The following is a 27,917-nucleotide window of genomic DNA, read 5'->3' as shown; positions in this document are numbered from 1 at the left end:
TTTGCAATTCTGACTCCAACATTTTCATTTTTGAAGGGCTGTTAGTTGAATGCCTGACATGATGCGTTTATATAACATATCTTTGGACTAATTTGTACACGACAAAATCCATTAAAAAGTGCTCAGACTTATTAGTTTTACATGTAAATAAGACACAAAAGAAATAAATCAAGACTCATGGACCACAGTGTGCCTTCCATAAACTATAAGATTCACTAGTTCATGGTATTATTGAGGTTATGCATGGAGAAAAAATGTGGAAGACTAAAGGCAGGACATTAAATTACTATTTTGACACATAGTAGTAATGCTAGAATGATCTAACATTTGCTTATTATTTCAGGTAACATGAGCCATGAGGACATCGTGAGGCCCAATTTTGGACTCCGTGTTTTAGGAGCTGCGAATGAAAGGATGTATGATTATTTGTTCATTGGTTTCACTCGTAATAATAAAAAGATAAATAATTCTTCCATATCAAAAATTCAGCTGTTAATTAGCTTAGTAAAAATGTTGATTATAGTTAGTTTGTTTGCATAATTACCCGCATAATTATGCATTTTATTGCTTGTCCTCTGTGTGAGTTACTTGATAAAGACCAGCTTGTTGTGGAAACAGATAAAATGACCTCAGATAGTAGTCAGTTTCTTCATTTTTGGATCAGATGAAATAAACTTCGAGACAAAGATCTTTGGCTTCCTCTCCTCAGTGACTTCATGGTTATCTTTCCTGTTTATCATTTGTTTATTACCCGCCTCTACCACAATGTTCTAGTTCGTGCAGTCACGTCGGTAGATGATGTGAAAAAGAAGTGAAGGGTGTGGTGGAGAAACCTGGTGAGGAGAGTATAGTCTATAGTGGTCATAGCTGCCATGCAGGTATTTCACACCGACGCGTCGGAGGAAATTCAATGCACACAGCGCACTCCGTCTTTTAAACTCATATTTGGAGAGGAAGCTTCCTGTTCACCGACGGGTTTCTGAATCTCTCTGTGCTGTTAAAACTGACAATCTGGTGGCGAGTTACGCAACGGTACCTCCAAGATCAATAAATACACATCCACACCAAACTTGCACCTCACCGTTAATTCATTCAGCAGTTGCTTGTCTAACCTTCTTTTCTGGACTGTTGGTTTCCTCCAGTTCTTTCAGGCTGTAAGTGCACTGTTTAGTTCTTTCTTTATTTTTGATTTTTACCAGCAGCAGACAACTTCTCCTTTTTGTCATCCAGAGAAACTCAAGTAGGAACAAACTAACTCAGCAAAGAAATTAAGATATTTGATCATCTGCATGAATGAATGAAATTGTATTATATATGGTGATAATATTATAATAAGTATTGGAATGCTGTAGAAATATCGTTACTTAGATGTAAGGATATACATTCTGTATTGCTTAACAAAAAACACCAAATGTATAACTTACGTAATTAAAAATGACTATAACTTGTGCAGTAATTACAGTACCAAGTGACTTTAGCGTATCTGAACGGCTCATACACTTATTAAAAAATCACCAATAAAAGCCAGCACTTCTCAATGGACTTTGAGTTGATCGCAGCCAGTTTGCTTGTGGTTATTCATCTTCTCCGAATGCTTGCTGGTAGCTGAATTTGTGCCTCAGCAGAAAATGCTGGTTTACTGTGTCACACATTGACATCCTCTGGCGGAGCTTCACGAAGCACCCTGGAACGTGCTCTGGCCTTCAAACCAGAGCTCAGTGCCAGACCAGTATAGCGAGCCTTTGGTGTGTGCCACGTGGACTGTTCCAAGAACCTCAACCCAAATATCTCTGACATAGAGCTACGAGAGCAAGGTTTTGACTTCCCCATTTTCCCTAATAGCACTTTTTTTTCTTTTTCTTTCCTGGCCTCTCCATTGTTGACTTAACTCCTTCACTCCCTGCTTCTCTGCAGGGAATAAAACCACAAGCAATATTCTTTTTTTCATCTCTCCTACCACAGGATTCCGCAAACTGAATAATACATTTTCTGAATCCTCTTGTCAAGATTATGCAAACACATGCATTTTGTTTGACAGCGGGGATCATTTGAGGACCTGGATGTGTTCAAGTTGACGAAATACCACAATAACGTCGCAGTTGAAGTCCACTCCAGCGAAGGCTCCAGCAAACTTGTTATGCGTGATAAATCTTTCAAGATAGTTTTTTTTTTTTTTTTTTTTTTAACATTGCCTACTAATGTGACATTTTCCTTATTTTGTTTACAGTCTCAGCAATAGTTCCGTGCTGAGATCTTTCTTACCACATGGTGAATATAACCAAGCATGATGATATTTTTCTTAAGGTGATGAGAGCGTCTGACTTCATGCGGTAAATATGGTAATGAGCCATATTCTTTCCAAGTGTCAACAAGTGCTGCAAAAAAAAAAGGAGGAGCCATCAATTATTTCTCCTGAGATCAATCATGCCTATTCAAGCTTTGATATATATCTTTATTTACTCCACTTAGAAACATATATCAGCCACAGGGTTACGTTAGGTGACATGGTCTTTTTGGAAAACAAACATGAACAAAGTGACTGTTTTTGCTTCTGCAAATAGCCTCTCGTGTGAAAAATGTGTTTCAGTGTGCTGGTGAAAAGAAAGCACAGCTACGGCTGTTTGAATTGGCTTTACTGATACAACAAGACCCAGCTACATTTGGAAATGGCTGAACTGTATTTTTTGTGACATTATGCAGTATGTATCAGCTGTCTAGAGTTTAAAGCTGCAGACCATGAATATAAAGTCAAAGTAGAAAGAGAATCCAATACAAATATGGACAATAGCAGACATACAAGACCAGCAACTTTTATATAGTTGGGATTTTATACATTTATAGATTATATGGAGTCACCTGCCAACACTCATGAACACAATCAAACAAGTGGTGTACGAGAGTTTTATTTCTGAAACAACAATCTTACACTGATGTTTGTAGAAAATGTATATCTAACAACACAAGTATTAAAAAAAAAGAGAACATTTACATTTTGTGCATTGCAAACTCTCAACAAACTGAACAGGGTGGAAACCAAACATGGAGCAACACTAATGCAACACAGACTAATGAAAACAACGTTGTGCACTATCTTGTCCTCAATCCAAACTGTACAGTCAACACAGTCGCACTTTGTCTGAAGAGACCTTCATCTAGGTCCTTTTCAATCAACACTATAAACATCCGCGAGTGATACTGATAACTAACATATGAATGTAAAAGATAATCATAGGAAAATGATGCGTCTGTATTTGGTCTTCATGAGTCCATGGTGACAAGTCAGTTGATGGTTGGATTCACTGAATCAGGCACTTAAAGAACGAGTTGATCTATTTCAAAGCCTTTAAAACCCGACTCCAACCTTGATCTGTGCGCTTTCTCTTGATTTGACAAAATATGGCATCTCAAGACTCGGTGAGAATGTTGCGTGCCAGTAGCTGAGTCAGTAAAATAAAGGCAAAGTGAAAATTATCCCTCTTGTACCGAAATGATATAATCTTTGAGGAAGTGGAGGCCTTCTCTTTGCTGAGTGAATAAACAAAAGATCTAACTTTCTCTGACATCAACGGAAAAAACTGCTGCATTTATGGACGCGATTATTCAGAAGCAGCTGGTGCCTATCTGGATGCTACAGTTTAATTTGAAAGACTTGTAAAAAACTAACATGTAAAGGAAGTGCGCGACAACACGAACAATCTACTATAATGTGTTGTCTTGATGCTTTGTGATACTCAATTATATGCTTTGTCAGTGTAAACAAATAAATAATTATTTACAAACTAGCAAAAATGCTAACAAACAATAACAAGCAAAGCATAAATAATTTACAAAAGAAAATTATAGTACAGACTTAGTATAAACATCTTTGGCACTATTACAATGGTCCATTTGAGCTCTGCTTGAAGAGAGAAAAAAAAAAAAAATCAACATTCAGAATGACAATATTAATTGACAGCTAAATGGTTACAGTTTATCTTTGTCTATGATCCAAAAACTGGGGATTAAAGACAGAAAACAACTGAGTCACACGTTGTAGCGAGTAAGAAACTGCAGGAAATCACATGCAGCATGTAAGTGGTTGTACAATGGCTTTACCATGTAGACTAGGTACACTGGTTATACGTCGATATTCTGCTAAGGCTTTTTAAAAGTGTGTTTACTCTCATCAGTTTCTCTTTCTCAGATCAGGAAAGGCACTCAAGCGAGCAGGAACACAGGAATCTGCCATGTCTCTCCCTCAGTGGAAGGATCCAGGAAAAATATGGAAGACTGCAAAGTCTCATTTGCACTGAAAAGGGTTCAGTGTTGACGTGGAGAGATTCTTTTTTTTTTTCCCCTACTTGGTTCAAATATCTGCAAAAAAAAAAAAAAAGAAAGGAGGAGAGAAAAGAGCTACAATTACCACCACATTTACAATCTAGACTGGGATGCTCAGTGAGATTTACAGTGCAGCAACAACGTGTGCGTCACATAAGCGTGTCCTGAGTAACATGGCTGCGCAGAATCATTTTCCACTGTGGAAGCTCTCAGCAGCAGATCTCAGGTCCTTGGTCGAGCTCGCAAGGCCTTTCACAATGCGTCTGACGCATTGTAATCGTGAGCAAGCTGACAAGCGGAAACACAGCAAGACAACATCTCTGTTTCTCCTCGGCCGACACACCACATAAAACCGTGCTCATCATTACCTTGGAAACATTGTTTGTTGGCATGTCCAGGCCATCTGAGGTTTGAAAGAAATGGTAACGGTTTTAAAACTTTACCCACATCGATTGATAAGGGGACGCTTTTCCCCTATAATCTTAAGTTTGTTAGGCTTAGGCTTCTGTGTATGTAATGTGTATGACCAGTGTGTAAAAAAGTTCCAAATTATTTTGTATTTTGTTTGAGAAAAAAGATAAAACAAAACCAAAAAAATAAATTGTGTGGTTACGGATTGAAAGTGTTTGTGCTAACCTCTGCATTCGTATTTCAGGTCGGAGAAGAACACCAGCTCCTGTGAGAAGACAAACAAGCCTAATCGTCCTCCGGCGAACGTCTTGTCATAAATTGGTCCCGAGTCGGCCATGATCTGTTTACCCTCGTATACCACAACCCTGGAAAAAACACATAACAAGCACATACTTTTTACATTTTTGTAATATTTACTGTATTTATTAAAAGACAGAAATAGCTTCCAGCGACTGAACTACTACTTTATGTACCACAGTCTCTTTGAACTGTATTATACATTTGCCACTTTAAAGAAAACAGAATTGTATGTCTTTGGCTGAACCACCCACTGCTCTACATAAACCATTTCCTTCTTGTCAATGCAGGACTTTTATTGAGGTTTTAATGTGTCTCTCCTGTCATTTCTTTGATGCACTTAAAAGACACGGTGCACAACAGAAGCAGCAAATAAAGCCAAGAAAAGAAAGTTCATAGAGTGACTAAAATACCTAAAGTAAGGTCTCTGGAAGGCCTGCAATCAGTGGTACCTACCACAGAGACAGAACAACGCTCGGTTCTCTGCTTGTGGTTAACTTTGCTATTTACCTTATAAAACCAGTCTTTGGTCTGTGGATGAGATGCCACCTGTAAGCTGTGTAATCCTTCCAGCCAATGTTTTTGGGGTCGTGCCACAGAGTCCGTACCTGCGTGAAAAGAGTTCACAACACATAATTTCAAAAGCTGCTTTAGCCTTTAAAAGTGGCCGCACAGCATTTCGACTGCAGCCCACCTGTCCTGGAGTGTTGCCTGTGTGCCACAAAGCATTCCTGAGGTTTTCTCCTGTGCCTGTGGTCGAGTTGACAACTTTGAGCGAGACGCCGGAGATGCCAAAGGCCTTGGAGGGCTTGTCTTCCCAGTAAGTCTGTGTGATCTGCTTCCACATCACAACATAGAAGCGCCCACTCGACTGGTAGCCGAACACAAAGCCCGCATAGTCGTCATCCCTGTCCGTGTTCACGTACATCGTTCCACTGAAGTCCACCGAGTTGAACTCATCAAAACCTGCAATGGGGGAAGAAAAAAGAGTGACCTAAACTTCTGCTCTGCACAGTCAAAGGGAGTTTTTTTTTTTCTTCTTCATATTTTACACATGAATCACCAACATGAAACAACTGATAAAGTGAGCTGCTCACCTACTGCAATGCCTGGGTCAGAGTTGGCAGTCTGAACCAGCTCTTTGCCCTGGTGTCTGACCACCCAGTTCGGATCAATCTGAGTGGTTCCCTTAGGATCCAAGTGGACCATCTGGAACTTCCTGAAGTCTGTTTCACTGATGGCACTGTTCTCCGGGCACACGTCCAGAATATCTGGGATACTGTCATTATCAAAATCGTCTTTGCAGGCGTCTCCTCGTCCATCACCTATTTAAAGGAACGAATAAATAAGGAAAAAAAAACAAAACAGGTATGACCTGATTTATAGTTGGAATTTATGACAAACTACAATTCCCCGACTTTTTCCTTTGATTTAAAAAAAAATAAAAAATCCATGGCAGGTTAATGTGACTGTCAAAATATTCCCACTGCAGTGATTGTCGAGAAGCTTTTCCAAGTTAACATTAAAAAGGAATGGAAAAAAAATAAAAAATGAAATTCCTCCCAAGAAACTGGCTTTAATACATATGCCAAGTCCTCTAAACTAAATCAGTCATCTTTTCATGCTGAGACAACTTTCACTGATACTTGTAACTATCTGAAGCCTGAAGTCTATTAGAGGCGAACTCCAGGCCAGGAACTCACGGTGGAAAGGATGCCAGTGGATAATGAGGGACACTGCATGGAAGCAGCGAGCTGCCTTCTGTCATCGTCTTTGTTTTTGCACTGGGGGCTCAAACGATCCTATCAAATAAACACTATCTGACAGGCAGTAAAGAGTGTGAAAGCATTGAGCCTTGGTCCTCGGCCGTCTGTTTCCAGTTACCGACAGCTGTACAAACTCCAGGTAACCCAGGCTAAATTGGGCACTAAGGATTAATCACAGGAAAAAGCCTAAAAGAAATAAAAATCTTCGCAGCCTGGCGTGTGCCCTCCTGAAGTCATGCAGAATGACATCAACTGTGCCAGCGTATTCGCTGACTCTTTCCACAGCCACCACATTTCACACCTGGCCCAGTGAAACTAATTGCTAACTCTGAAAAGCATCTGGGAAAAGCCATACTGAGGCTTAATTTCAGCACCACTGAGTAACGAGCACAAAGAAACGGGTGCATGAGGTCTGTGGGAGCGAGGGAGCCCATTTAGACAAGCAGGCAGAGAATGAAGGGCTATTTCACAAGCTATTAAACAACCCATACATGATCGGTGTGCTAAAAAATACAGCTGCGGTTGTCAATAAGTGTCTTATACCAGGCTGGACTCCGTTTACTCTAAAGTGCAGTTAGCACACAGCTGAGCTTCATTACGCTTCCACGTCACAAGTAAAGTATTGAGAGTTTAAGGTAAATGAAGTTGCCACTAGTAAATAAGAAGCGCTCTTTGGCCTTTCTCGTCTGTATTTGGAGAGAGTGTTTAGCACAACGTGTTCAAACAAAGCATCAAAACTTGTTGAACGTCCAACAACAAACCCAAATCCTCACCATCGGCGTCCAGCTGGTCGGGGTTGGGTGTAAGTCTGCAGTTGTCCTTGTCATCAGGTATCCCATCATTATCATCATCGTAGTCACACGCGTCTCCTTTGCCGTCCTTGTCGTGGTCAGCCTGGTTGGAATTAGCTACATAGGGGCAATTGTCCAGATTGTTTTGATGACCGTCTTCATCAATGTCCTGGTTGTTGTCGCACTGATCTCCAACCAGGTCATTGTCTACGTCAGTCTGGAAATAGAAAAAATGGTACTGTATTAATGTTTCATCTATAGACTGCACTGGGACATGTCCTGGTCTGCGTGGTGGTGTAATACCTGATCGGGGTTGTGCAACATTGGGCAGTTGTCACATTGGTCACCAACTCCATCCATGTCGGTGTCCTTCTGGTCAGTGTTGTACACGTAGGGGCAGTTGTCGCCTTCATTCAGAATTCCTGAAATAAGAAGGGAAAAGGTAATGTACTTTTTGCCATGATTAAAATATTTAAAGATTACCATAGGCTGCTGTGGAAACACGAATTACAAAACATATACATTACCATCTCCGTCGATGTCAATTGCACATTCATCCCCTTCTCCATTGTTGTCGGTGTCTATTTGTGCAGGGTTGTGTTCATACGGGCAGTTGTCGCAGCGGTCACCAACCTCATCCTTGTCGAAGTCAAACTGGCGAGGGTTGTAGAGAAGGGGGCAGTTGTCCTGTGGGAGGGGGTTATATGTCATGTTCAGGAACTCTTTAATACGCTTCAGTTTAACGACAGGATGCACTTGTGTTTTGAATTTTTTCCCTGTAAAGCATGGACTTAAAATGGATTTCAACTTATGACAAGAGATCGTTTTCCCAAAGGAAAAAAAGTCTGATACCCGTTCATCCACAATGTTATCGTTATCATCATCCTTGTCACAAGCGTCGCCTTGGCCGTCTTTGTCAAAGTCTTCTTGTCCAGAGTTGGGAAGGTTCGGGCAGTTGTCCTGAAATATTGTGATGGAACATTTTACGGTGTTGTCTCGAGTCACTGCTCAATGATCTGTATCAAATGTGACGTAGTTCAGCGAAATACCTTCTTGCAGTGGTAAGTGGCATTGGCACCGCACACGAGGTTCTGATTGGGCCAACCGTCCAAGTCTGAGTCTTCACCGCAGATGAAGCCATCTCCTGCGTAACCGGTCCTGCACTCACACTTATACATCGGGTCGCTGAAGTGGCTGATGTAGATGCATTCGGCATATTTGTGACAGTTGTGAGTCTTGTCCTTGCATGGATTTTCTGGCTCACACACCTGGAGAGAAGAAGAATAATGCGGGGCTGTTTGATGGAAATCGTTAACATCAGAATGAAATGTGCAAAGGCTTATTTTTCTCTGCTTTCGGTATCCCCTTATTTTGGAGGCCACATTCAAAGTTGCATGATTCCCGGGGCACCGTTGATGTCAAGAGACTTGCTGGTGCGGTCGAACGTATTCACAGCTGCCACTCATTACCAGCGGATGAACCAAACTGCAGCTTAGATGGCGCTCCGTGAGCTCATGAGGCCCAAAGTGACGGCAAGAAGAGGCCTTTGATCTAAACTACAAGATGGAGCAACGAGACAATTCCCCTTTTCCCAAATCAATCAGCACAATTGGGGCTTCAAATCGAGAGGCAGCTGCAGATGGCTAAAGAGAAACAAAACGCTCCACCAGGGACATCATGCAAGTCGAAGCTAAAGTGGCATGGCAAGTTTAAAAAGCTTCACATAAGAGAGGAAAGCAGCTCTGCCAGTTGAGTAGCTCATGTTGAGAAGCTAATGTGAAAAGGTTAATGTAATATTATCTCTGAGGGGACTAACATTTTGTGGCTGTAAAGAGGAAATACCAGGTTGTTGGTTTTACTGCAAATAACAGCTTTGCAATTTACTTGACTGACAGTACTTTCTCATTCAACATAAGAAGCAAATCTTAAATGCTGTTCTACTGAAATGACCAGAGATGTGGGACACATGTTTGTTGTTAGGAGTTACTCTCCTCTCCTGCGTTTCCTGCGTGAGTTGTATTTATATATGGTGTCCAAGGGCTTTCCCTCCAATACTGTGCAAACAATCTCACTGCAAGAATGACGATTATAAATCATCACGGCCGCTGCTTCAATCATTCATAAATTTGGATCTGACAAACAAAAATCCACACAGCTGCTCTTAAAAAAATAAAATAAAAAAAAAATCTACCCTGAGCAAAACAAAGTTCATGTTTTGTCCTCTACCACATGTTACCATTCTCACTTCTTCAAGGCTTTACTGTGTGAAAGGCGTCCAACCATCGGTCACTTAAAGGTCCTGATTGAAAGTGAGCTCACTTGTTTGTTCTTCTTGGCGGCCTCCACGCCCATGCCAAAGGGCTGGTTGCCCTTGTAGCGCTTTGGACAGGGCAGGCAGTGGAAACCAGGATCAGTGTTGACGCAGCGCTGCGCTCCGCTCACTTTGTAGCAAACGTCAGACACAATGTCACACTGGAGGAGGCAAACAGAGTCGTCAGCGAGGCGCAGCGAGGGAAAGCGTCAAACAGCAGCACGTTGGCCGAGCTTTACCTCATTAACGTCGAAACAGTGGGTACCATTTCCACGAAAGCCAGCGGGGCACGGACCACATGCCCAGGATCCATCCGCCGAGCTGCTGCAGTCCACTCCCCCGAAGCAAGGGTTAGACAGACAACCATCTGTGTGGGATTCAGACAACAGGAATGAAGACAAACCTGAAAAACTAAATATTGGCAACTAAATTATCCAAGTGACGTAGATTTGATTTTTCCCATCACATCACAACACAGTCAATACAATTACCTTAGGTTAAGTTCAACGAAAACCCTTTTTTACAAAAGAAGAACAAAATAGAAATATTTCTTTCTCTATTTGGCAATTTCTAGAATCTTTTTGTGTGACCCAGACTGCTTTTAATATAAACTATGAAAATAATTACCAAACTTGAAGAAATTACTTGTCGAAAACAAGCAAGCGCACATGTAGTTCTTGAAACTCCGTTTAACACAGGCTCAATAAATATGTTATCCTACATAACATATGCCAATAAAGCGTACATGCTCTTAAAAAGGCAATATGGCTGCTGGAGATTCACAAAAGCTGCTAAATTCCATCACCATGCCAAACACAGGCTGGTCCACCTTAAATGTGTTCATAATCATGCTCTTTTGAATTACTAATTAATTGAAGTGCATGCATAATCAAATTACGAGTTGAACTCAAAGCGGCGACAACAATCCCTTTTTTCATCAGCTTGTTTTTAGTGTTACATTGTAATTTTAGTTATAGCACTAAGCTTAGAAAATGGAAATACAGGTATAAAATTCAGATTTAGATTTTTCCTAAGATACATATGAATATCAGAAAACATTTGACTATCCAAGAGTGATTCTTACTACAACTTAAAAGCCAGGAGAAAATCCTCATTGGCTCTTATGTCAGGTGATTCAAGTGGAGCAGGGCGATGCTAACGAGACTTGGTTTTAACTACTCTTACCTACTTAACAGTATAATCTTAATGTAACAAGTATCAGACTCTCAGTTTTGGTGGAATTCGGCCCTAAATGTAAAATAAGGAAGCACTGCAGGAAAGCACGTCCCACATATATTTAATGCTTCCAGTAATGCATACCGTGTTACAATCTGGACCATTGAAGTAATTGTACATGAGTGATGCTCACCAATAGGACACTCCTTCTTGTTACAGCTGTCACTGTCGTTGGATTCCCCGATACACTTCTTGCCTCCATACTGAGGCTGGGGGCTGTTGCACTCACGCGAGCGTGTTTTGATTCCCCCTCCGCACGTCGCCGAGCAGGTTGCCCAGGGAGACCACGGTCCCCAACCACCATCGACTGAGAAGATCCAGAAATACATATAGTCTCTATTTATCTGTCAGAGATTTTTACTCTTCTGAATAACCATTTAAGTTAAAAAAAAAATCTGAACCTCACAAGCTTTGAACTTAAAACCGGCAGAGAAAACATGCTGGGCTGATCTAGGTCAACCTTTCTTGAAAAGACTGACAGGAGGCCAGTTCAAAGCACACGGGGAATGTTGCCTCAGGGTTGTGTGTGAAGCCCGAGAGACTCTGGCTGCTGGACTCAGATATTTGGCCTCCATGAAGGAAATTCTGACACACTCACTGGGACACGGCTGGGCGGAGCAGCCCTGCGTCTCTCTCCCGCTTCCCTCGCAGTCTTTGCCGCCCAGCTGTGGCACGGGAGCGTTGCAATGTCGTATCCTGGTGATCTGTCCCTCTCCACAGGTCACTGAACAGGACGACCACGGGGACCACAAACTCCACCCTCCGTCCTGGCGAACTGGACATCAAACAGCAAACGTATCAAACAGAGATCACCAAACCACACATGTCCTGTGTCACCCTGAAGATCACCATTCAGTTAAAAAGTTACAGACATGTATAATTTGTGATGTGAATAAAAAAAAAATGCCACAAGATTTTTGAGTAAATATTATGTGATGTTGGCAGCAGAAGCTCACTTTCAAAGATATTCTGTCATGCTTGCAGCAGTATTTATGTCACTGTGGGTAAAATATCTTCGAGTGGTTAGATGGAACCGGTCTCTCCCACAGACGCAGTGTAATGTTAGCTGCAAGCTATGACAGATGCTTATCCTTTACTTCATGGGTGTCCAACTGATTTGAGTTCAGAGGCCACACAGACTCCTGTTTAATTTAGAAGGGACAACAGCCGCAAAAGGCATATCAACTTCTAAATATGCAAAACTTAATGATCATTTTTTTAACCTTAAATGAAAAGATGTACAAGTAAATTATGAAAACGTTCACAATTTAATGGATTCTTTGAAATTGGAAACTTGAAATTTGAGTTAGTCCACTGTGGAAATCTTACCTGCAGTGCTTCTAACCACATCAAAGTTCACTAAAGCCTTTCTCTGCTGCAGCCGCCAACATATTTTCACACTCTCACTGATGTTTTACAGCTGAATTTCACTGGCAATATGAAAGCGCCTTTCACTGCTACATAACTACAGATATTACTGTGATCTTCATTCTTGTGTTCCAGGGCTGTTTCGTCAACTATTCCCAGTGATTCAGTTTTTTTCTACACAATGTTAGGTCATCCAGCTGCCCAGACTGGATTGCCTGGTACTCATCTCATCAGTTTCACCAGCCAGGACCAAATCACACAAAATCACCCCATATGTAGGACATTCATTTGTCAAAGTTATAATCTATTATGTATTTTATTAAAGGCAATGGTGAGTCACTGCTTTGTGGAACACCCTCTCAGCCAGCAATTTATTTGGATTTTACTTGGACTGGGCACACCCTGCGCTGTGCGATTCTGCTCCTCTCTGTGATTCAGCGACACTCGGACAGATCTGGATTTATGGAGGCGTGAACTCAGGCTTTAGTATTTTGGAGGATCTCATCTGCTGAGCTGAGATTTTCCACAGTTCTGTCATGTTACACCCTCCCACAACTAAGTGTTTGTTTTATTTCACTGTCAGTGGAGAGCAGATACTTTGAGCAGGATTATATCACAGCACTTTAAGGCAGCTCACTACTGGATGGCACATATTGAAATAAAAAATGAAGTGACAGGATATACACTGAAAAAATATTCTCACCGCGGCTGTCACATTTGCCCAGACTGCACTTGCGGGTTTGGATAGATGGGCCTGTGCAAGGGTTGCTGGTTGCATCACATGACCGGCCCCTCTGCTGAGTTCCTACACCACAAGTGACGGTGCACTCCGTCCACTCTGACCAGGGGGACCACCCGTCTTCGCTGTCTTTAGCTAAAAGAAATAAAAGACACATTTGGCTCCATTTGTTGTTTTATTTACACAAAACCAACTCCTAGGTATATTTTGTTCAAATAGAACTATGACAAAAAAAAAAAAAAATGACAGCGGTTTTTATGCTTTATTTCAGACTGTTAATCACATGACGCCATCTGAAGGACCCACAGTAGACATTCCTGGCGTCTACCAATAAATATGTGGTTTGCTTTTAAGACAAAGTGCTGCAATTGTTCTGCAGTAAAAAAAGTTTAATATGCAAAGCCTATTGTTTTTTTTATTATGGCATATTGTACCATTATTATAAATAACACATACATAAAATTGTGTGCATGTTTTTAATTGTGTTTATGTGCCGATGTGGTTCCAACTACTTACGCATACACACAGGGCAACACTCCCCGTCAACAAACGAGGGGCTGGCACAGGCCACCGGAGGGCACGTAATTTGGTGACACACAATCTTGGACTCCTGCAATCAGTGAGTATGAGAGATTCGTTAGAATTCCCTGTAAGCGCAGTGAACCTGTGCAACATTCCATGTGACTTGGTACTACCTGGCAGGTACATTTGGTGCAGCTGTCTACAACCCAGTCCTCCTTATCATCAAACAGGCGGCCATCCTGCCAGCACATGTTTTTCTCTTTAGTGTCCTTCATCCTCCCAAGGGCCTCCTTCATGACCGTGTTCTCCTCTGTCTGAACATACAGCAGCAGACAGATTTGCAGTCAGAGATGAGCTCAGTTAAAAAGGATTAGGACACGTTTGAGATGAAGGCGTGCTGGTAGCAGTGGGGGGGGGGGGGGGGGGGGGGGGGGGGGGGGGCACAAATGCTGACAAGCTGTTTCTTTTAAGAGTTCTAGTGTTAGGTCACTTTTTATCAGGTGGGAAGAGTAACAGCATGTGCTACTCCTGTACAGCGCTGGTCCTGTTCACTCATGCGAAAGTTATAGGGGCTTTAGTTAAAAAATTGGTTCATGAATCAATATTACTACAAAATAATCTAAATCATGTTGCATCCTATTATCCTTTCAAACTCATCCTACAAGTGTAAACCCTTCAACTTAGTTATCTTCAACAAGTCTCATAAGAAAGAGAAAAACTCAGCCAAGTCTTGATTTAAAGGTAAATATTGGTGATTAAAAAAGACAAATATATTAAAAGTCACTCTTATTATATGAATACTTTGCCTTTCATTCATGCAGCATACTAAATGTCCTTCACGTCCTCTATGGTTCAAGGGAAATTGTCCAGTGCTGACTTATGCACATCACAACCTCTAACCCAGTTGGAGCCCTGGAGATCTCTGGACTCTTCAACATTTGGGAACTGTCAGCTGAAAAATTACAGCCAAGGTTTGTGTGTCTGTGTGCATCCTTCTGTTGGAAAAGGCAGACAGCAGTGTACACACACTAAAATCTAAGACACCACTCGGTCTGGAAGAGCCTCAGGGACCCTTCTCATACCAGTCGCTGTTTTTTTTTTTTAAAACCAAGGTTCATGCCCAGACTCTCTTATTGCTGGGAGGCTCCCTGAGGAAACACATGGGCTGTTTAAACAAAGCCAGACATTAGACTGGACCCCATCGCTGCCAGGGGAACACTTCCTATATCCACATGTAACATGTCATAAAATCTGTCTGACTCACGCTGCCACAGATAGCGAGAGTCAAACGGGTTCAGCCATCACAGGCGACTCTATAAACAGTCCCCCGGCTACTTAATGTTTGCTTTCAAACCAATGTAGGTTACCTAGTAACCCAATTCAAACTCTCTACTTTCTGGCTGCAGCGCTGCGTATTGTATCATTTATTTTCCTAAAAATCTTCATTATTCTCTAAAATGACAAGCGGCTCTCCCTCGCACAGAAAATGTTTACACATTTCACATTCATCAATGAACTTGGCCAATAAAAAGCAGGAAAACAGGCGGCTGCTTTGTTAGACACCGACTGCAGCCAGGATGAAGTTGATTTACACTGTGGAAGAAAAGAACAGCCAGTTGCTTCTTACCACTTTTTGCAAGCCGTCGATGAGGTTACTGACAACGATCCGAAGGCCTTTGAGCTCCTGGAACATGGTGCTGAGCTCCTCGCAGGAGCGTTCACACATTTCTGCCCCCAAGTCATCCGTCTTCTGTCCGATTATGTTTGTGGTGATAGACGGACTCACATCCAGAATTTCGGTGGTCTCGCTCACAATGTTGGCATCGTCTGGAAATACAAACAAAGGCGATATCGGGGTGAATCAGAAAACAGACCAAGTGAATCAACAAGACGGACGGCTGATGGGACAAAGAAATGGAGAGATACAGTATGGTGGTTGAATCATAGGCAATGCACTGGTTTCTTGTCTTTTTGCAGCTTGCCAAAGGATCCCAACAATGTTGGTATTTGCAAAGTTTATCATCTTCGCAAAACCAGATGTCCAGTCAACAGTGTTAGGCTTGAATGATGCATCTGTTTGAAATGGTGCTGTTCTCTTAGGGTGGCAGGGTTGGCTGTGGGAGGACAGAAAGGGCATCGCTGGACAAAAATCTGGGCATTCCTCATGCGAATGAAAAACCACACAGATGAGTTTACAATGATAATATCTAATACCAGTCTCGATCATATTTCACATATATGGGGGGCGTTTGTCTCGGTAACTAATGCAGGAAAATTCCCAGCTCCAAGCATGTATCACTAACACGGAGGCATAGTGTGCATGTTGTGAAAGCGAATGCAATCTTCAACTCCAGGGATGTTTGAAGAGCGAACTGAGGCTGAAATGTTAAGGTTTTTTTTTTTGCATAATCAACAAATCTGGAGCACAAAGTCTAGCTCAGAGTAACGTGTCTGCCAGCTGTGATCCTTTGTGCAGACACAGAGAGAGAAAAAAAGCCAACAGAGTGGGACAGTGCAGATTGTGTTGACTGGAATTTATGATATAATGACTCCTCAGTTTGTCTCAACTTCAACTGCAGCCAGGTTGACTTTATGAATTTGTGATATGCAAAACTAACAGAGAAGACACATATCAAAGCTCCATAGGAGGCCTTGTCATTCAGCTGAGGAAGATCATATATCTGCAACTGGTTTGGATCTGGCTATGTAAATTGGCGAAGATTAATGGCAGACTGGGGACTCTAAATCACAAAGTCATCCACATTGAGTAGGGATGTCCCACTGTAGCTAGCGTTATGTTTTCTTTCCTCTTTAGTCTGTTGGAGTCATTCAAATCTCAGGAGGGCTTCACACAGGGAGCGTGTGTGTGTGAATGCACTCTCGCTCGTCTGTAAAAGCATTCACACATTCTTCTCGCTCTGACGGCCATCCCCAGTTTTGTAGAAAAGATAAGAAGAAGTATGCATGATCATCTTGTTTTCTTTAAATGTGAAGGCCATTCTTTTGAATACAGCTAATTAACGTGCAGGGTAACACACTTTACAGGTGCTGCTTTGTGTGTGTGACACACATTTTCACCACTATAGAGGCTTGACTAACAAGTCAACACGCAAGAAAGTTCTGGGCAGTGGTTAAACAAATAAACTCCATCATCGCAGGGATTCAAAGCTCCTGCAACTACAACATGATCATACACTAACACTGCACATGGATTTGTTTTGTCACAGCAAACCAAACACTGGTGAGCTTTTAGGTTTGTTGCTAAGGATGATTATGTACATATTTACTCAGATATCTGTGTTTCTTTAATTGCAGCAGCTTTTTCAGTGAATCCCACTGAGGATCAAGCGGTCTTAGGAGTCCCTCATGTGAGGGAAGCTTCAGTTAAGAAAAAGCAACCCAATCAGCCAATTTATGACTTCAATGTGCGTGAGTGTGTGTGTGTGTGTGTGTGTGTGTGTGTGTGTGTGTGTGTGTGTGTGTGTGTGTGTGTGTGTGTGTGTGTGTGTGTGTGTGTGTGTGTGTGTGTGTGTGTGTGTGTGTGTGTGCGTGTGCGTGCGTGTGTGTGTATCTGGAGGTGGAAGCTCCCTGCTCCACAGAATAACATTCAGTTTCTGTTTTCTATTTTCTTTCCCAGGGTAATATCCCAAGTCCACTGCCAATGGAAATAAATGTAAGCATCTGTATCTCCGTTTGTTCACCGTGCACGTTGCTCGACCTCAAGCCATTGCGTCGACACTACTGAGTCTGTAAAATCTGAAAGAAATGGTCATGGAGGCAGCCACGTATCCAACCTGCAAGCTTTTTGACACAAAAAAAATGAGCCAAACCCATAAAAGAGAAGTAGATGGTTGATGCTCAACACGCTTGACGAAACACAGATTGCTTGTGTTTGAAACTCGCATGAGAGACAGTTTCCAAATCACATCTGCAAGGCATCAAACTTGAATCAATTTTGCAAATGTAATTATCTTAAGTCATTTTTGGAGTTGTAAAAATCACATTAAGTCGAATTGGCTTTCATGTATCCAGCGTGGAAGAAAGTATTGGACCAGGGCATGAATAATAACCAAAAACATCCACCGTTACCTTGCTTGGTGACCTCGCAGTCTCTGCTCAGGAGGATGTCTTCCACCGAGGTGTCGAAGATGAAGCGCACATTCTGGAGGAGGCCCTGTTTTCAGGAGAAAAGATCAGTCTCAGCTACTGGGGTTTTCATCACGTGCATTTTAGAGTTGGCATATCTATTTCTAAACCCATGACAAGCATGAGGTGGAAACACATTCAGGCTCCAGCATAGAATTTCACTTTTGATGCTGTCACATACTGTACATTCACCCACATTTCATACACAGAAGGGAAAGTTTAGAGGCTAAATTTAGTGTATTTTCCACACAGAGAGAGATGAGGGTGACGCTCTGCCAGATTTTAAAGAGGGGATATGTTAGTCTCTACTTTTGGAAACTGCTGTTTAAACCCAGCTTACATTATAAGCTTAGCAAAGACCACAAAGTTGTTTTTGAAGCTGGTTATAGGTGACAAAAGCTGTGGAACGATGGCTCCCAGATCCTGGGAAATCTCTGTTTAGTTACTTTAAAAGTCCCAGATTTCTTCTTACCCTGAAGTGGTTTTCCCGAATGGATCCCTTTGCGACATACATGCGGCTTCCTTCAGCCTGCAGGTGCTCATAGAAAGGCTCATCCAGGATGAAGCTGTCTATCAGGTGGCAGCCCACAAACAGGTTTGCATTTTCCCCATGAACGTGAAGCGTCATATTCTTCCACTGCGAGTCAGATAGATCCACATCCTCAAATGAAACCACGTTTTGTGAGCCGTCCACCCAGTAAACCAGGTCCAGAGTGTTTGCACGTCCATTGGACACGATCTCAAACTGCCGGCGGCCATCAGGGCCCTCCAGACCGATCAGGGTGCCCCGCGAGGCGCGGTCCTGTCGTATGCTGGCGACAAACACAAAGCCCTCGTTGTTTTGGATCTGCCGTAGTATTTGTTTCAGTATGGGGGCTTTCACCGGGGGCAGGTGGTCAAAACGGATGAAGCGGTAAGCGGGGGCATCTATGTTTTGGCCCCGAAACTGTTTGGCCCCCAGGGTCTTGCGTGTGATTTCACTGATTTCAAACAGGTCAAATGACGTCTCGTCCTCCTGCTCACCATCTGCAGAGCACACAATGAGAAATGTGAAATTACAGTTTCTTTAGTGGAAATGAGGAGTTTATCAGTCAGTTAAAAAAAGAAGGAATGGATTTGATAAAGAAATGTAAACTTTTAAATAGTTTAATCTTAAGCATCATTAACAAAAAAAAACAACATTTAACTGGAATGAATGATTGCACAAGTGAGCTTCAATGAATAAAATACTAATGTTAAAACGAATCCATCACCATTTTCTCTCAGGATTGGAGATGGTAACATTTTTCACTTACCTTGAGGTATTGCTTGGTGGAAATTTAGTGATAAGAGCAACACAAAGAGACTCCTGAGTATCATATCTCCTTCAGAAACAAAGAAAACAACATATCAGCAGATTCAATGATCCACTTGCTAAATCAAATGTATCTCTTTGGATCCAATTTAAGTCATTAAAAATGCAAATGTGCCAGGTGAATACATTTATGAAGGAAGAAAAATATTCGTAAAAAGACACGAACTATCAATGCCTATCAAAGTTATCATGTAAATCATGTAAAGGTGAGTTTGTGTGCGATTTAATCTCATATATAAAAAGGTTTCAAATCGTTTCTAACAATCCAAACATCCTAAGTAAAAGTTTGACTGTAACGTCTTGATAGCTTCACTTACCCGAAGAGTTAAGTATTTATATATATATTTTATATATATATTAATGATCTATCGAATATCCAGCGCTTAGGAAATAAAAATAATAATGAAAAAAAAAAAAAAGTTTAGAATTCGACTTATTTGGCGTTTTGAAGTGATGCTTAAATGAATGAGAGGTTGGTATCTCCTGCAAAGCCCGTGCGTAAAAAGCAAAGTCCACTTGGGTTCGACTCCATCCACAGTCTCCAGGCTCAGTAGTGACTGACTGACTGACTGACCGCGGCTCCCTCCTCCGCCTCTTTATACACGCGCCCGCGGCGCGCCCGTCAATCAAAGCGCGAGCCGGGTATCGGCAGTCCGGGATCTCCAGTTAACGCACAGTTACATAATTATCTTCCGATGGCGTAATTTGCTTACCCCGTGCTCGCACGCGGAGGCTGGTATATGGGTGGGTGTGTGGGTGGGGGCAGGGGGGCTCGCACCGTGATGCCCACCGTCTCCTCCCTGTCTGCCTGTCCCACCTTCCCACTGCGCCGCTGCTGGTGCTGCCTCACTTTCACTGGACAAGGCATGGAGGGGACGGGCTGCTTCCCCCCGGGACGGACCAGGCACCGTGATGAGGAAGGGGGAAGCAAACAGTGGCACAAACCGCACTGGATACTCCAGATACATTATGAAGTCTGCAAGGACTTGTAGAAATAAAGAAACTGTATGTTGAGTAAATAAAACTTTGTGGGGAAAACAAAAGTTTTTTTTTTTTTTTTTTTTTAATAAAACTTGAACCTTTTAAAACATTCTCTGAAATAGACCGAGTGTCACGCTAATTTCAGGGGCCACTTACATGCAGTACAAAAATACATACATTTAAACATACACAAGGAAAACTTGGACATTTCACTTAATATTTTTTCACTAAACCAGAAAGTTGTGTGTTTACACTGTCCACGATATGTTTTTTTTTAATCTACCTTCTCATTCAAAACCTTCAAATTCCAAATAATGCTGTCAATAAGGCTTGACTTGTCTGCTCCATCACTGAGCTCTCATCTTGAGTATCAGTGTCGTTTTGTTTGCTATTCTTTCTAAAACACTGAAAAATGACAGTTAGTGTTTGTATTTTTCACACTTTGCATGGTCATGTGATGGGCTCGACTGAACCCTGTTTTTTGAGGGCTGTATGTTTGATACTCTGCCTTAAATCTAAACCTAGATACTTAACACATGACCCAGGCCTTTGAAACCACACTTGGACTCAGACTTGAAGTCTGTGGTCTTTTGATTACACCTGGATTGTTTCAGATGTGACCAGCACTCTTTAAAGCAGAACTGAAGTTGATGAAATGAAGACAGATTCTTTAAACAAGACACAGGCTCTTAAAATTAGACTATTTAACAACACACAAATCCATCAAACAGCAGCTGGACTATATAAAGTAGACCAAGGTTGTTTGATTACACCAGGACTCTTTGAGCTAGACCCAGACTCTTTGAGGTACACATGGGCACTTTTAAATAAACCTAAATTCTTCTGGCTATAGTAATAATATTAATTTACTTATTTGATTTTATTCTGTTGTATTGACATTCTATTCTATTCTATTCTATTCTATTCTATTCTTTTTAAAAAAAAAACTACCACCATCAAGAACTCATCATGAGAATCACAGCTGTGTCAGCAATGTGAACCCAAAAAAAGAACATGACAATGTCCTCTACTACAACAGATACTTCCACTTTGCTCCCACTTTGCTGGAAAGCGGCGTCTCGTGCCTGGAGATCATCAACCTTCTGCCAAGGCTTCCTTCTGCAGAAGGAAAAGAGAAGCTGATACAATGTCTCCCTCTTGGAGCCCTGTGGAGGGACTCTGCTCCTGACTGTGGGCAGGCCTTCGTGTACCAATAGGAAGCATCGCCGCGAAAAGGCATGAGTCAAATGGAAATGTGCATTCAATTCAGGGGGGGGGGGGGGGGGCAGAGAACAGAGGGTTTCAGAGCAAACAGGGTGGCTGTCTTTCAACAACGCGACGGATTCACTGACCTGGCTGAATTTAGAGAAATTGGTGGACGTTTAGTCAGACATATGAGAAGACAACAAGCTCGCCGATGATGAAAAGCCTTCAGCACTGACCAGAGTGCATCAGATTGAATCTGTCAGGAGCGGAAAAAGCTGAGACGCTCCACTGATGTCCGCTCATTAAGAGTGGCAGCAACTGTCACCAGTAGTGTTTCAAGATGAGCATCAATAAAGGTCTATGTGTGCCATCTAAATGAGTAATCAGCAGCATCGTGTTATCCGATTAAAGTGTCTAATGGCTGTTTTTACAGGCTTGGCGCGTCTGAAACCCCGAGTTGAATTTCATCTTCAGCAGCGAACACAACAGACGATCTACGACTTGTCACACCAACCGTCCTCAAGTCCTCCTTCACTCTCCACCAATGTTCTCTGATAGAAAATGCTTTAAGATCTATAATGCTCAAATGTTTCATATAGTACATTTTGATAAGCAGAAGAAACAACACCAGTCATCAGGATGAGCAAAGACAGAGAGGTGATAAATGTCACACTGAAAAAAGACAATAATTGGACCAACTTAACTGAATTGCCTCTATTGGTGACAACTAAATGAATCAAGTTCTTCAGACTTAATTAACTTAACGAAACAAGACATACTGTACATGCAAGAAAAAAGAGAAAGAAACAATGTTCAGTATGATTCTAGGTCTCCATCCAATGAAGAAATTTGGCATCTGAAATGGTTGAAATGCTCAGAGCAACACATGTAACATGCAATATTTTAATACAATAGTTTGGGGAATGATGAAAATAAAACGGTAGGTATGGTTTTTTTTTTAGTTACAATTGACTCCAACCATCCCCTTTAAGTTGATTACGCCAGAAGCTGAGTAATGCCAATGAAACAAATTTGGCCCGAATGACTGGCACTGTAAAATATACTTGCATCATCTCCCAGATGAAATGAGGACTCTGTTCGCGTGGCAATTGTACTATAATGTGCAAAATCTAAATATCTGGAGAGATGCAACATTTTTAAAGATGTTATTGTCACCATTATGCATTTACAGGGCAGTTACTGTTGTTTGTTTGCTTGGGGTATGGCAGTGATGTCAACAGAATCTTTGTTTGGTCGAAGTTGTTGCAGCCATTTCCAGTTTATTTACCCAATTTTGCACAGTTGAGCAATATCAGTGTTAGCCTTTCGAACCATAATGCAGATGCATTCTGCTCAGGAAAAAAACATATGCCCCAGGTTGATTTCGATTGGGAAAAAGCCAGGGAAATGATAGCAATATTTTTAAGGACAGTTTAAACATTTGAATAATGATTTAAGAGCAAATGAAAATGATTACACTCTGTAAACTAATGTGAGAAAAAGGCCTATTGTACATATCAGAATACAGGGATTCTGCACAGTCAGCTTAGCATTTAATCACATATGAGATGATGCGTCAGGTGTCGAGCTTTCATTTCTGCATCATTGATCTGTCGCCTCCAAACGTAGTTGCCATCTTCTGTCTGAGGCGTCACAACCGCCATCATCTCCCCTACTGCTTGTCCACCATCAGAGCTTACAATGGGCAGAAGGTAGGGGAACACCCGCAACAGAATATGACCTCTATTCTGACTGAAACATTACAACAACAGCTGTTACTTTTATTGACGAATTAAATTTAATGTCCTTATTATTGTGATAATTTGCAAACCCGTCCCGTGGGCCAGATTGGATCGTCTGGCAGGTTGATGTTTGGACGCATGATTGAGGAAAAGCTCTGGACTGACGAGCATCAGAAGTGACGCAAGACTCCAATGTGGATGCTGAAATGTGATCTACAACGCAGTGGTTTCTTAAGATCTCCAATGCGGTTCCTAATTTCGGACGCTATCAGTCTTGAAACAAACCGTACCTTAACGAGACCGTATTGGTAGTTTCTGTTACTTGCACAAGACCACTCATCCCTGACCACGTTACTGTGCTCACGTTAGTCAGAGTTCGGTCACATGCACAATAATGCTTTGCGTATAGCCGTAGGCAACGCCATTCCATCGTGAATCCCCATGAAACAACGGACACAGGGACTTTTTCTTCTTCGGGTGTCACAACAACCCTTTTTCACTGTCAAAACATTGTGTTGCTTTTCCAAAGCAAACACAAGCCTGTTAGATATCACTGTCATTTATCCCCTTTTGTTTTTGTCTCGCTCCTTGGTTCAGACAGTTGTGTGCACTTGTTTATTTTCCTTCCACGAACTTCAGACACAACGCATCTTCCTGTCTGACCTGGAGGGGGGAAAAAAAAAGCATGGCTTGTAGCTGATGTGTCACATGAACCGCCAATCAAAGCCTTTGGGATGCAGAAGGTTTGGGAAAACTGAGATGTCTTGCAAAAACAGATCTTTGTGGGAATAATGAACTGAGCAAGAGACATCGGTGTTTCTTTATGTGCGTTTTGAGATAAAAAAAAAAAAAAGAGTCACCTTTTGTTGCACGGACGCCTCGAGCTTAATGAAATATCACTGAGATATTCTGCCAGAAAAAGTCCCATGTTTTTCATCTGACGTGATACACGCAGCGTTTCCTCACACACTGAGACGGATGGTTACGAGCTCGATGTGGAGTCCTTTTTACAGAATAGACTTCTGTGAATTGTTCTCTTTAGTTTTGCGAGGCAATTAAGAAGTCAACAGGGGAGCCTGGAAAACTGTGGAAAACATTTAAGCTCATCTGTGCGCGCCATAAATCATCACGTCGCTGCACTTCGAGACCGCCAGTTTGACTTTGTGGCTTTGAAGGAAATTCTAACTGTGCACTTGACGGGCTAATGTGCTCCACCAGTCATCCTGCGCTTTCAACAAACAAGGGCCTGCTTTTACGAGAAGACGACCTTTATTGCCATCAAGGATTTCATACAGGGATCTTGCCGGAGGACCATCATCGCCAAAGTATGCAGCAGAACAACGCAGGAGTTTACAAAAATCAACTCGCGCAAAATGAGTTCTTGTTTCCAGAGCAACACATGTTCAGTTTTCAAAGCTTCTAATACTAGTTTTAATTTAAGAATTGGCTTCGACTCGACATTGCATTAAAGTGAAATAGCTCATGTCTGGTTTCTCCTTGTCTCAAAGCTTTTTGGGTGGGGTATAAAGATGAAGTCAAAGCTACAAAATGTTTTTTGGGGGGGTGATATTATCCTCATATTGTCAAATTGTGCCAATGATGGCAAAATTCAGGGATTCCTCTGAAAAACAACGTCGCTCTGCCGGAGCTTTAATGATATTCTCATCCATTAAGACGAAGGATGAACAGTTTATTGCCTTTGCTGCTTGCAAGGGTCTGAGAATGTCAGATTTGCATTGCCTAGTGATACATTTATGGAACAAAGGCTGATTTCAAGACTTTTTTTTTTCTTCAAATTGTTTTGTTGAAATTCAAGATTAAGAAGAATATTGAATTTGAAAATATAAGACATGCTTGGTTGTCCTTAATTTAGTCACACTGAAACTCATTTTAGATGCTGATTACATAAGCTCAGTCTGCTGTTAACCTTCCTCCCTCTTTTCTCACAATTATATTTTCATTTCTGAGATGCAATTATTTGCTAATGACTTCCAGATTTCAGACTTTCCCCACCTCAGTGTGCTGCTAATGTGTGGAGTTGAAGCAGATTGGTTAAATGCAATGAGAAAATTTATGAGGCCCTGAACTGTGAGATTTCTGGGTTGAATTTAGAGAAAATGTGTGCAATGTATCATAAAGAAATCTGGAGGGAACAACAATGCGGATCAGAAAGATTGATGTGTGTGGACAGTGAGCGCAAACTCAATGAGCAGCGCTGAGCGAGGGAGAGAAAAGTAAGAGTGAAATCTCTTTAGGAGGAGGAGGAGGAGGAGGTGGAGAAGGAGGAGGAGCTCTGGCCTTGGGTCCCTGGGCACAGAAGGTGCAGCAGCACAGCTGAATCTCCACTGCCTATATACAAACCATAGACTTTGTCACTCATCCCGTTCGGTTGTGGCTGATGGAGGCGACCAAAACACTTGATAATAACACACAGTATATAATTGTGTTAAAGTACAACAGTTTTTCACACCGAAGCTCCTTCCAGAAGTACTGGGTAAAAGCATCTTATGGCTGACAACATTTCAGTGGTTGTTTTTACTGGTGGTTGGACAGTAACAATGTGACGTCACGGCTCAAAAAGGTAACTTGTATAGAAATCCCCAAAGGACATTTAAAAGCCATCACGATTATTTTCACTACAACAAAATAGAAAGTTTACCCTGAATCCTTTTCATTGCAAACAAGAACCTCCCAATGTAAATCAGTTGGGACCCGTATGACAACGTCATCCTGTCTTTATATTCAATTTTAAATCATTTAAATCCCTAAACACTTTCTGTTCTAATGGTAACACTGCAGCTGATAACAAAAAAAAGAAAACTGTTTCAATGGTATTCTCTTATCTGTATTATTATTCTTGTGCCTGCCTCTTTATTGTTTTTATGAACCACGTTGTTTCCTCACACTTTGTGACAAATGAATTTGAAATGAGTCAAAGATCAACTAAGAAACACATTGTCACGGTAAAGTTGATTTAAACAAAGATGGGCCTCAATGGATCCTTGTGACAGAACAGTGGGACAACATCGAACTAACTGTTTTAATATTTAGCTGCAAGGTAAATGAATAACCACAGTTTACTGATGAGATCATGTTGGATTTATAGATTCTTACTGATGTTAGACATGTTCGTGTTTCAACATGAAGTGGCAAAATAGTCCATTCATAAAAGTCTCAGTAAAAGTTATGTACCAGTTAAACAATTTGAATGCACCAAAACACATTTCATTATATCATTTGATTTAATGCTTTGGCTTCATTGTTTGATTTGTTGCAGATTTCTTATAAATGCCTTTTATTTTTTCATTTGAGCATTTTTCACTTTGCCGTGTGCAGCTTGTAATTCTTTATATTGTAGTGAAATAGAACTCAATTTGTATCCCACTATGTAATTTTTCAATAATGTGATATTATAAAATTTGAATAGTTTACGCTCATGCGCTGTTTTTTGTTTTTTTTGTTTGTTTTTTCAAAAACACCAAAATGGCAACAATATCTGATACTCATGTCTGTTTCTCTATTATAGTTGACAATAACAACGATGTGTGTCAGGTGAAATTAAATAGAGAGCCTAAATCAACAGAGATTTTTTATCTCTTAAACATGATCAAAGTCAAACAAAGTGATAAAGTTTTTAAAAAAAAACTAAATAATAGATCGCTGACAGTAAGATGACGACACATTTTCACCAGATAGAGATCATGCTTTTCCTTGAGCAGAGTTCTGAAATTAAAACATTTGAATTGTACCTGTTGGACCTGTTGAGAGAAAAAAGTAACCAAATGTTGGATTTTGTCACGACGGGACAAGCGTTGAAAACGTGGTGAAGACAGGTGCAGTCAGCAGGAATTAAGAGTTTCCACAGGAAAGCTCATTAGAGAGCGCAGGTTTTGTCGCTGGCTCCTCATGACAGTACAGAGAGAGCTTCAAGCATTCAGGCCGAATCAACGTGATGCAGCCTCCGTTTGAAGCACATTCGCTGTTGACGCAAATGCAATTCTGAGACATTTTCTCTGCTGCCGAGCTGGAGTTCATTCGAGGGTATAGAAACCTGGCGCAATATGAAAAATATTGCCTCATACAAGGTTATTTCTCAAATTTAAGTTATCTAGACAGGTGATAGCCACGGCTAGTTGGAAGCAACAAAACCTGAAAATTAAGTTTAAGTACAGAACGGGACATAAGATATTTAAACTTTTCTCTGCTTCACTTTAATGTGAATCCAAACTCTGCCAGCACATTAAATTGGAGTCCTAACTTTGATCACATCATTCTATTCAGAGCTTTTTCTGTTTATTTGTTTTGTGGAAGAAGTCAAAGGTGAAGAGTTAAAAAGTATGACATCATAGTAATCATAAAAAATGGCTTAAAAAACGCTCAAAGAGCTAATCATGGAGACATTGTGAACTCTTAAAGCTTAATGCAGCAGTCATTACAGTAAGTTAAAAGTGAACTATTGTAATAACTGAGCTGCTTTCATTGCTGATAGGTTATTTCAATACGTAGGTCCAGTTTGTTGCAATGACTCATTTCCCTTGAGTTGATTTCAAATTCTTTCAATGACGATGATTAGCTGATTTGTTACTGAGTGAAATTTCTGTTTCATACGCATCTTCATCCAATATACACGTGAGTTCCAGGCATATCTGTAAAGGTTGTTTAAACTTTGAGACCAATCATTAGTTTCAATACATCTGCAAGCAAAAATGTGTTGACCATTTCAAGTTTGT

At 41.3% G+C, this 27,917-nt stretch overlaps 1 protein-coding gene across 4 annotated transcripts; it reads right to left on the bottom strand.

Annotated features, from left to right (window-relative positions):
- Window positions 1–2,433: 2,433 nt before the first annotated feature.
- thbs2a (thrombospondin 2a) lies at window positions 2,434–20,017 on the bottom strand (the record flags this gene model as incomplete). 4 transcript variants are annotated; one of them, XM_080481801.1, is made up of 23 exons in its annotated part: window positions 19,972–20,017; window positions 19,200–19,268; window positions 18,377–18,930; window positions 17,848–17,932; window positions 15,386–15,585; window positions 13,932–14,072; window positions 13,753–13,846; window positions 13,201–13,371; window positions 11,728–11,904; window positions 11,263–11,436; window positions 10,133–10,260; window positions 9,902–10,054; window positions 8,632–8,850; window positions 8,435–8,542; window positions 8,110–8,269; window positions 7,886–8,004; window positions 7,565–7,799; window positions 6,123–6,350; window positions 5,720–5,991; window positions 5,536–5,633; window positions 4,954–5,093; window positions 4,686–4,720; window positions 2,623–4,353 (listed from the first exon to the last, which is right to left on the bottom strand). In XM_080481801.1, exons 2-23 carry the CDS (start codon window positions 19,261–19,263, stop codon window positions 4,300–4,302), a joined length of 3,609 nt encoding a protein of 1,202 aa, XP_080337927.1. In that variant the 5' UTR covers window positions 19,264–19,268; window positions 19,972–20,017. The 4 variants fall into 4 exon arrangements, with proteins under 4 accessions (XP_080337928.1, XP_080337927.1, XP_080337926.1 ...); XM_080481800.1 differs by lacking the exon at window positions 19,972–20,017 and adding an exon at window positions 19,576–19,711; XM_080481802.1 differs by lacking the exons at window positions 4,686–4,720; window positions 19,972–20,017 and adding an exon at window positions 19,576–19,711 and having other exon boundaries at window positions 2,434–4,353.
- Window positions 20,018–27,917: the final 7,900 nt, after the last annotated feature.

Source organism: Lipophrys pholis (genome assembly GCF_963383615.2).
Source record: "Lipophrys pholis genome assembly, chromosome: 15".
Taxonomy (NCBI): Eukaryota; Metazoa; Chordata; class Actinopteri; order Blenniiformes; family Blenniidae; genus Lipophrys; species Lipophrys pholis.
This window is presented reverse-complemented; position numbering and strand designations above follow the sequence as displayed.